The following is a 10,627-nucleotide window of genomic DNA, read 5'->3' as shown; positions in this document are numbered from 1 at the left end:
TGCTACACGTGCACTTGGCAAGCTGCTCATTCACATGGCATGTCTCGCTGGCCTTTGCAGCTACACAGCCCTGCAGTGCCTTATCCTTTCAAGAGTTAGTCCGGGCTTCGGAAAGCCTCCCGAACCCACGCCCCTGCCTACTGACTGCTTTTGTTCTGTATTTGCACCCTGTGCCCGTAAGGTCAGTGGCTCCTGGTTCTTTATAGGACTACATACAGTAGCAGAATTGGGGTTGAAGGGTTCACTCTATGGAGTTAGTAGCTCTGCTGTGAACCTGCTCTCCCTTCAGTGCTTCCACTTGAATGGAAAAGCACCCTGCTCGCTAATCAGCCTGACCACAATTAGTGTCTACCAGTAGCAGTTACTGTGATGCTTCCTTGAAGCCCCAAGTTTAAACTTCTTGGAGCCCAAGCCTAAAAGGTGAAAGAGAAGATAGTGCTATTTATAATTAAACAGCTTCCATGAGGAAAAAAATAATGAAGACTGAAGAGTGAAATAAGGCTATGCAGACATCAATCTGTATAATTTGGTGTGGTTTAGATAACAGAAAAGTACTGTGTGCAAAGAAAAAGCTGTATCTCTTCATTTTTTTGTGTTGTTTAGATGTTCTGGAGTTGTATTTTAGTAACAAACCAGTGGGTTTTTTTTAAGTCTTCTTCTAAAAACCTACTATTGCAGCAATACTAGTTATAACCAGAAGACTCAGTGCAGTGGGCCCAGTTCCTATCACATAGATGAGTGAATGCAGATACTTGTCATCCTGCTTTTAAAAGAGCAACAAAAAGAAATCGGATAGCTTATATTTCAGGAGCTGGTCCCTCATATGGTTTAAAAAAAAAAAAAACAAACAAACCCACAATGTCTATCTTTCATTAAATAACCGGGGCCGAGACCCGCAGGCAGTACATCCAGCGCGGCCCCCGAGCGCAGCAGGCCGGGCTGGGCGGGCCCCTCCTCAAACGGCCGCTTGCGTGGGGACAGCGCGGAGGAGGGGGGTGCTGGCCGTGCTGCCACCCGACTCGCTCCCGGCGCTCGGGGAGCAGAAACACACGGGCGCAGAAGGCGTTTGTCGCCCCCCACCCCATCCCCATGTCCCTACCCCCGGTGATGCCCCGCCACCCCCCTACCGCTGTCCTCTCGCCCCTTCCAGCTCCTCCTCCTCCTCCTCCCGCCCAGCCCGAGCCGCCGCTGCTCCCGCCCCTTTAAGGCAGCCGGGGCCGCCTTCCCGCGGCAGCGAGGTCCGGGAGAAGATGGCGGCGGCCGCTGGCTGGGCCCTGCTGGGCCTGGCGCTGTGGCTGTGCGCGGTGGCCGCGGCCGGCGAGTCGGAGGGGAAGCGGCGGGCGGGGTCGGCCAAGAAGAAGGACATTCGGGACTACAACGACGCGGACATGGCTCGGCTGCTGGAGCAGTGGGAGGTGCGGGGAGGGGCCGGGGTTCCGCGGCGGGGCTGTGCTGTGCTGTGCTGTGCTGTGCTGCCCGGGGAGGGGAACCCGCGGCTGCCGCCGGCGCGGGGAGCTGGGAGGCTGGGCTGCCGGCTCGGGGCGGCCTTGCTGGCGGCTCTGCCCGGCGCCGCCGCCGGGGGAAGGCGGGAGATTTGGTGCCCGTGGCCCGGCCTCCTCCTAGGCCTGGCCTGGCACAGGCGGGAGGGATCCCCGAGGCCCGGTGGCGTTAGGGTGGCTGGTGCCCCTTTCCTCCCTCAGAGGCTCCGGGTTCATGTGGCGAGAGGTTACAAAATGGGGGCGAGCGGGCACAGAAGGGGCTCCTGGGGGAGCTGCCCCCACCGCCGGTGCCCGCAGCCTGCCTTGCCGCCCCCGTCCCTGGGCCTGAGCCTCAAACGTGTGCTCTCGCTGTATGCTAAGACCCTGCTTTTGCCTTAAACGGCAGCTGTTTGGGGGTATGAAGGGATATACGTTTTGTGACCGAAGGGTGGATAGCAGGATTTCACATTTACAGAGTAGATATGTAGTTCGTTTGGTTTTGGTTTTTGGTTGGTTTTTTTTTTTGTTTTTTTTTTTGTTTTGTTTTGTTTTGGTTTGGTGTTTCCTTCCTTGCTGCTCCTCATGGTAATGTCTTCTGATTTCAGCTCTCTCTTGTTCCCCTCCATTCCCATCAGCCCGCTGCCTTAACTTTATTTGGCAGTTCCCCAGCACTCTGCTCTCCATGTGGTTGTCATACCGCTCTTAAGTTCTTTACACTATTTTTGTCTTCCATCATCTTCTGAGAAATGCCAGAGCACTTGTCACTGTCTTTTATTCTTTACATGAGGCCGTTCCCCAGAATGTTTAGCATGAAAACTGGAGGAAATAATAGAGTGAAAACTTCTGCCTCCTGTAATACCAGTTACAGCTGTAAGACAAGGTGGAGAAGTAGGTTTTGTAAGTGTAATAGAGATAAAGTAACTTCTGTGAGGAGTAATGGTGTCTGTCTTGGACCTGGCTGGCAGGTTACCCCGTGGACTGTTACTGTGTATCTCCCTTTAAGAAGGGAGATTCTTAGAAAATTGAGTTAAAATTTTAAATAAAACTGTGTAAGCCTTTCTGTTAGTGGTATCAGCCAAGGACCAAATAGTCCTAGCTGCTAAAAAAATAGAGGTTTAAATGATAATATTTGCCAACTTCAACCAAATTTGGTGTTGAAGGAAAAATCTTCACGGTTAGCATCACTGAGTTTGTGAATTAGATGCCTGGATGAAAGGGAGACTCAAGTTAATGCTCTTGTGACTCTTCAGCTGAATGTTCTGTTCCAGCCATGTGGCAAGCAGGGTCCGGAGGCTGTTTAGGGTTTTCCCTCTTTAGCTGGAGCAGGTCTCTGATCCAGTTCACCACGTGCTGCACAAATGCTTGTAGCCATGTTGCGCGCGGATATGGCTGAGCTGCTGGGGAGTTGGCTGCTCAGGCTGAAGAAACGCACAAACAGCCAGAGCTCTAGGAGGGAAAAAAAAAAGTTACTGAAGCAGGAGCTCAACAATTAACAGTTGTTTGGTCTTTGGGATGGTCAGCTGTATGGCATTTTGCCTGATAGGATACATATAAGGAACATGAAAGACTTGGGGGCGGTGGCTGGAGGGTAGAGGGGAAGAAAGGGCATGAAATGACTTGATGGGGTGGGATGAGAAACAAAGGGGCCGTTATGAATTTGGATAAGAGCGGGAATTATGCTCGGGAGTGAGGGCACAAGACACAGATCTATACAGAATCAAGTGTCGTTACTTTCAACTGAGCAAGATGACTCCTAATATTTTTTATTTCCCTGGCAGTTAGTCTAAAAGCATTGGGCCTCCTGGCAAGGCTGAGGTTGTGGCTCCTGCAGCCTTCCCAGAACGAGCAGCCACCACTCTGTTTGGGCTCCTGTGCTGCCCCTTGCACTGCGCTGCTGCAGGCGTGTGTGCGACTGCCTGGAGAACTGGGAGAGTGATCTAGTGGAAATGAGCATGGGGAACTGGGAAAAGAGAGGTTTCTTCAGCAGCTCAGTTGCACAACTAGAGCTTGAAGGAAGCCACCTAGGAGTTTCCCTTCTGGAACAGGACTCTCCAGGAGCCTTGAGTCCAGAGGAGCTGGAAACAGAACTGAGAATCTGTTCTGGAGGTTCTTTGTCACTGAAATGTCATATTCTTTAAAACAGGTCATTATTGTTACAACCTTAGGGTTTCTCAGGCTTGACTCTGAGCTGAGATTATTGAACAGGCTAAGGAATTAGGTGTCATATGTTGCTAATATTTTTAAAAATAAAAATCTAGGGCATTGATGAGAAATGTGCGAGAGTGAGAGCTGAGAGGAGAGAGAAAGAATATGTAGTTATTACTCTGTGTAATACTTTCCCTCTGCAGCTTCATGTTACTGCTGAATGAATCTGCTAGACATTTCAAAGCAGAAGGTTACACTTTTCTTCCCATCTTTTACTTTGTGGATAGCTTTGTAAATACAAAACTAAATGATAGCTTGTACAGGATCATCAAGAAAAGAAGGGTCATGTAGGGGAGTTTTTGACTGCTTCTTACGCTATTTCTATTTAAACTGTAACAGTACAGTTTTATTAACATTTAGTTGAGTAGTCAAGGGAAAAATAGGTAATAGATGTTAGCAGGTTGTGTTGTCACTAAATCCTAAGTCAGTTTCTGTTATTGTGTAAGGAGTGTTTGGAAGCACTCGTTTCTGCCTTTCCCTTTCAAAACTGTGAAATAAGTTGGCTTTGTGCTAGCCAAACTGGTCTAAAGTTAGGATTTATTTGCTTTTACTTCTGAAGAACATTTTTCATTCAATCATGTAAGATTTTCTATTTTCACAGTACTTTATCAATATGAGCGTTTTCCAGCTGCCTCTAAATTTTTTCCCACTTAGTGAGGGCAGAGGGACTTCCTGGGGCTCTCCTTTGCTCCCAGTTCACTTTAATGTGAAGTTTTCAAAGGCATTTGAACTACTTGAAAGCATGCTTGAGACTTGCAAAACTGAAACAGTTATGTAATTAATAAGGAAAGGAAGGATAGAATGTGAGGATTCTACAATTTTTTCTAGAATTTTTTTTTTATTGTAACTGAATTTTAAACACTCTTGTCAGAAAGATAGCAAACTCTACGTAATGGAGATGGGAAAAGAAGGTCACTCATATGACACCTTAATCTTTAAAGAGTGTGGGACGCTCCCTGTTGTGAGAGGATGGTCTGGAGTTTGTATGTGTGCATGTGCCGAGATGAGAAGGTAATGCATACTTAAATCTAAAAATCAAGCTCAGCTCCTGAACTTTGAGGCTCCTGAAGGGAATGCCTTTAGATAGTCCTGCAGTTCACGTTCCTAATGGAGTGATGTGTATTGTTACTAAATGCTTGAAGTCAAAACAACACCTAAAGTATCAGCCTTAATTCCTGATGATTTACTAGTACTTGGCTCGATGCCAGTATGAGACTTCTGGATTTTTCTGGTTTGGGTTGTTTTTTTTCTGTTTTAACTTATTAATTCTGTGATACAAATACTGTTTAAGAAATCCAGTTCTAGCTCAATGTAAGTTGTCACTATATTCACTTCTCTCTATTAGGAGCTGTTTTAAAGGGCAGCAGTTTGAATTAAATCTTTCCAAATATTTAAATACTTGTCAACCTCCTCAGAGGCATCAAGAGGTGGTTTGGTTTTTTTTTTCTGTATTCTAACAGCAGTTTACTATTGGTGATTATTTTGTCAGAATGTGAGCTGCTCTTCATCTGTGCATTAGAAAAGCCAGGAAACCCTTAATGAAAGTTTTCCTGTGGCATAAGCATTGAAATTCTGAATTATTGCTTTTTAATTTATTTAAAGACCCAAAGTAAGGAAAACTGAATTCTCAAGTGATCCCGTGGTTCCCAGAGGTGAGTGTTGACCTCTGAAAGCGACATGCAGATGGGCAACTTTTTTATTTATGTGTGTATGAGGCTTTTTAATGCAACTTTCTCAGTCCATCTTGTATACTTAATACACTTCTGTGAAACTATGAAGAAAAAAAAGTGTTATTTTATGAATTACTTAGATGGAATTGTATTCAGTTAGCCTTGAGGCTGAAATATTTCTCAGTACATGGTAAAATGAGATTCTACCTGTCTGTATAGACACATACATGATTTTGAGGGGAGGGTTATAAATGGGAAGAGTACTTGGTAAAGTATCTTAAGACAAAACTCTCAGTGTCTCTTTTGATTTGAGGATCTCCATCATTATGCTACACAACACTAGCTTTATCAAAGCAGAGTTATTCTCTAAACAATGGGAAGCTTTCAAAATATAACAGCTTTGCGGAACAGCTACGTTTAAAGCCTCCTTTTCTTTTTCAAACCAGAAAGATGATGACATTGAAGAGGGGGATCTTCCTGAACACAAGAGGCCACCAGCACCAATAGATTTCTCAAAAATTGATCCAGGCAAGCCTGAAAGTATCCTGAAGCTGACGAAAAAGGGGAAGACTTTGATGATGTTTGTCACGGTGTCGGGAAATCCCACAGAAAAGGAGACAGAAGAAATTACTAGCTTGTGGCAGGGCAGTCTCTTCAATGCAAACTATGATGTACAAAGGTAGGCTGTTGTACACAAGGATAAAGTTCTTGCTTTTACAGAGCCCTTGTTTCTTTCTTCCTGAAAAATCTTCTCAACTGTTCATGCTGTCCCCTTCCCCGCATCCATAATCCGTCACTATTTCTTTGCTTCTGTATCAGCTTAATTTGTTCTAAGTCATGCTACAAAAATTCTGATGTGGTGCACAAATCTTAACACATATGATGTATGTATAGCCTAGTTTATTTTTATCTCGTTACATTTCAGTTATTTATCAGTTTTAGCTGCAGTAGTTTCCCTTTATGTGCTTGATGGAAAACATCACACTTGGAAGACTTGTCACCACAAAAGGCTTTTTGTTTCCCTGGCTAAAAATGCGGGTTTTCTCTCTCTGAGAGAGAGAGGATCATTTTGAAACTGGAGTGTTGTGCTCTTGAATTGAGGCTGAGAAGGCTTGCAGTAAGGGTATAAACCAAATTTAATGCCCGCTTGTGGATTTTATGTAGTGCCCAATTAGTTCTTAAGTTTTCTTTATGTTCTTACTCCCCCTTGGTTATTTGTAAACTTTAATACATTTTATTCTTATGTGTGCTATAAAATTGTTCTCTTGTCCCCATCCCCAGACAACAACAACGGGACCAACCTCTTGCTCTTAAATGTCTGCCTCAGTTGTGGAGGTGCTCTGAATTAAGCAAAATGTTGTAGCACTTGAAAGACGTGGAGCTAACTGAAAAAATATATCTGTCTTTCCTCTAGGTTCATTGTTGGCTCAAATCGTGCCATCTTCATGCTACGTGATGGCGGTTATGCCTGGGAGATCAAAGACTTCCTGATAAATCAAGAAAGGTGTGCGGATGTTACTCTGGAAGGTCAGGTTTATCCTGGCAAAGGAGCAGGAGAAAGTGAGAAAGTGAAAAACAAAACAAAACCTGAAAAAGCAAAGAAGAAAAAAGACACAGACAAGAAATCTAATAGTGTCAAAGAGGACAACCGAGCAACCAAACAGAGAGAGGATCTATGATGGACGCATCAACCAGACTGAATACTACTCTGCTGTTCTTGAAGGGAAACCAATTTTCAATACAAGTCCTGGCTTTACTGGGGTAGGGGGGAGGAAAGAAGCAGAGGTTACTGAGGGTAAAAGATTTCTTTGTTGAAACACACCAGTTTACTTATTAATGTTGGCCATTTGTTTAGTTACAGGAAAGGTAATGTTTAATACCAGTGATTTACTACATTAGTTTGTAATTTTAATGCTTTTGTTATTGTTTAAAATTAACATACAAATCTGTGTGTTTAACATTACAAATTTAATTTAGGTGGAGAAGAAGAAATACAGTTTCAGGATACACCGATGTTCATCTATAGTAGCCGCATCCATCTTGGGTATGCAAGTTGGCCGTTGATTCATAGCTGCTGTTAGATAGAGTGCAGTGCTAAAAGATTCTCTTGGAAGCCAGTTTGCTAGATTCAGTTCATGAAACCGCCTAAAATTGCAAAGAATAATGTTACAGTGGCCAAAGATGCCCGAAATGACAATGTTCAGGACATGTCTGGTTAGACTGCCTGTTTCTTTGTAGTAAAACCCATTCTGTATGTCCCTATAAATCCACAGAAGTGCTTAGAAGGATGGCAGAAGCAGATACTTGACTAATGCACTCCAAATCAGCGCAGAAAGGAGATTCTGTAACCATCAGAAGTGATGCTGGGATGTCCATGGAATTACAGTACCCCCATCAGCAGTGTTCGGGGAGAAAGTCAGATTCATGCCATCCACGTTGCTACTGCTGCCAAAGAACTGTGCCTGTGGAAGCAAATGTTATGTGTGCCCCATTACCTAGGCAGTGGGCTAGAAGAAATAATCAGAGCTTTAGCTCTGAAATTATTTTGTGTTACTGGTTTAAGGGCTTGTTTGAATCTTTGAAAAAGTACTAGTTACAGTACAGAGTTAAGTTTTGAGTTGGACATATCACTTACTTGATGTTTAATAACCAATTATACTTTTTTGGGGTACAGATTCCTGACCAACATGGTTGATTGTAAGTGAACATTTGATTTAAATACTGCAAAGTTTGATGTCTGGGAGCAAACTCATTTTTTCCTTGGAAGACTGTATAATTGGGAAGGTTTTATTATTATTCAGATCGTATTCGGTTGAATGCATCACTTAGAATTGTTTCCCTTCTGCCTTACTATGTGTTAAGGACTAAATGCACCTCGTATGTATGGTCCACATCATTTTCCAGAGGATGAGCACAGTATTAACTGTCTTCATTCAATACTACGAAGACATTACTTTGACTCTTTATTTAAGGTGCTAAAATCCAAATGCTTTGGATAAAAGGTCCTAATTGAACCATAATGGTTGATCTTGTGGAAAACTTCAGTATCAAAAGTGGGAAACTGTGACTTACTGAGTGCTTGTTCTAAAATAAAAGATATCACTAAACTTACTGTTTCATTGAGTAGTAAAACCTTTTCAGTAATCATGCATTTGTTAGGTATTTGGGAGACAGACTAACTCTTCCTTGGTTTCTGTATGTGAGGACTAAATGATCTTCATGAAGGTTCCAGGTGATTGTTTTTATTTAATTTTAATTATAGTTGTATTAATTTAGGATTAAAGAAACCTTTCCAGCCACACTTCATTAAACATACATGACTTTCATTTTTCCAATCAGACAAACAGGCAAAGGTCTTTCTTCAGGTTTAACTTTATTATTTCTATTATTGTTTCTGTATTCTAATTCAAATGTGTAGTGGAGTTGAGAAGAGCCTCTGCAGATATTTGGGTATCGCATTGCATTGAGGAGAGATATGCAGTCCACTTCTTGTTCATAACTAATTTATCATTTTGCCAAGAGTTCTGGGTTTGCACTTTTTTTTTTTTTCCTTAAAGAATATTGCTTCTCATCTCAAGATGAACAGAAGTCAGATGAAACAACAGATAGGAAATATGAATGAGTTTTTCCTTTTTACAACTTAAATCTATGCTATAGAGATGACAATTCAGATTATGATCAGAAATATGTGGAAATGCAGTCTCTGTCATTTGCCTAATGTTAGGGAACATGATTTTTTTTTTTTTTTTTTTTTTTTTTTGACCAAATGGGGTTCTTCCTGAGCTAAATAATCAAGCAATGCAAAACAGTATACAAATAATACAAAAGCAAATTAGCCAAGGAGGAGAAAAATTACTATGCTTACAGCTATAGCCCAACTTTTGAGAATACATACTTGTTTTAGTCATTGCTAAATCTACGTTTACTGTAGACTGGATCTTTTCCCTGGATAGTTAAAAGGAGCGGGCTGGCTTTGTTGGACTTTAGCCAGTGAATTGACTGGATTTATTGTTTGGTTGTTTTGAGTCACTAAGTTGCCTATGCCAAATGCAGGCATGTTCTGTGCTTCACAGTTTATTTAAATTTTAAAGTGTTTGGCTTTTTTTTTAAGGTTTTTAATAGGAATAATGAGTGGAGGGCTGCTTTTTTATATACTGCCTTCAAGTAGCTTTTTTGTTTTCCATTTTTCTTCTCCCTTTTTCTCAACAAAAAATTAAATATCTAATAAGTACAATGTGGCAGTCTGGCAGGAGCTTCTTCACCAGCCAGTGTTTCTCTGGTATTGCAGTTCTTAACTCTAATCCAAAACAACTTATGTTCCCTTTTAAAACCAGAAAGTCTTGGAGACCCTAGCACTTGTCCTGGTACAGTGTTGCATAAGCAGATGTTATTTTGTAATGATTTAAGAGGCCTGAACACAATATCACTTTATATATATATATATATATATAAAGATATAACTTCAAAAAGTTACTTAGAGTCATTAATATTCTGTGAGTACCTCAGCAGATGTTGGCTTCTGCATTTGAGTCTAATCAGGCTTCCAATAACAGATTTTTTGGCTCTACGTACAGGCAATTCAGATACAGCCTTTAAAACTAATCCCCGTAAGTAGGGGGGTGATTATAGCTCTTATTATTTCCTTATTTTTTTGGTATTATGCAGAGGTACGTGGAAGATAATCTGCTTTCATGAGAGCTGAATGTCTGCTGCTTTTCTCCACTCAGCTTAGTGGTTTCTCTGTTCTAGTGCCATAACGAAGTTCTGGGTTATTGTTACATTCTTAACCCAACTGTCCTTCTCAGAAAACAAAACAGTTTGTCAATGATACTACTACTCAAGATGTGGTTGCACTTTGTGAAAAATTTCCAATGGACAATCAACTTTTTATGTAATAAAATACTGGAACAAATATCTTGGTGGTGTTGGTTGGTTGGTTGGTTTTAAAGATAATAGTAATGTATACTGTGTGCCTTAAGTGTTTTACTGAGGGGGAAAAAAATATTCCTACCTAGAAAAGTACAATAGCATCCCCTGTTCCTGAGGACTTAACTTCATCGACCAAGTTAAGTAGGAAGTTTGACATTTAAATTGCTAGGACCAGGGCCCAGAAGACCTGAGAGAAGCACTGTGTGCAGTAAGTGAATGAATGCTCGCGGTTGAATTTATAACGAAACGTCCTCACTAGCTACTAAATCCTACTAATTAGGAGATGCAGGGAGTGTCCGTATTCATTGAAAAAAGATGAGAATTGCAGGTGCCATGATTATTACG

The 10,627-nt window shown here is 41.9% G+C and overlaps 1 protein-coding gene across 1 annotated transcript; it reads left to right on the top strand.

Annotated features, from left to right (window-relative positions):
- The first annotated feature begins 1,206 nt into the window (after positions 1 to 1,206).
- On the top strand, positions 1,207 to 8,464 carry MESD (mesoderm development LRP chaperone). The gene is made up of 3 exons (XM_086757358.1): positions 1,207 to 1,415; positions 5,800 to 6,032; positions 6,768 to 8,464. Exons 1-3 carry the CDS (start codon positions 1,251 to 1,253, stop codon positions 7,030 to 7,032), a joined length of 663 nt encoding a protein of 220 aa, XP_086613484.1. The 5' UTR covers positions 1,207 to 1,250; the 3' UTR covers positions 7,033 to 8,464.
- Positions 8,465 to 10,627: the final 2,163 nt, after the last annotated feature.

This window comes from Chlamydotis macqueenii, chromosome 12, assembly GCF_036417535.1.
Source record: "Chlamydotis macqueenii isolate bChlMac1 chromosome 12, bChlMac1.mat, whole genome shotgun sequence".
Classification (NCBI taxonomy): Eukaryota; Metazoa; Chordata; class Aves; order Otidiformes; family Otididae; genus Chlamydotis; species Chlamydotis macqueenii.
This window is presented reverse-complemented; position numbering and strand designations above follow the sequence as displayed.

What these genes read in the sequence shown, in the direction of transcription:
- MESD (XM_086757358.1), top strand. Translation starts at nt 1,251, where the DNA reads ATGGCGGCGGCCGCTGGCTGGGCCCTGCTGGGCCTGGCGCTGTGGCTG. An exon ending in GGCTGCTGGAGCAGTGGGAG is followed by an intron (nt 1,416 to 5,799) that starts GTGCGGGGAGGG and finishes TTTTCAAACCAG; the next exon opens with AAAGATGATGACATTGAAGA. An exon ending in GCAAACTATGATGTACAAAG is followed by an intron (nt 6,033 to 6,767) that starts GTAGGCTGTTGT and finishes TCTTTCCTCTAG; the next exon opens with GTTCATTGTTGGCTCAAATC.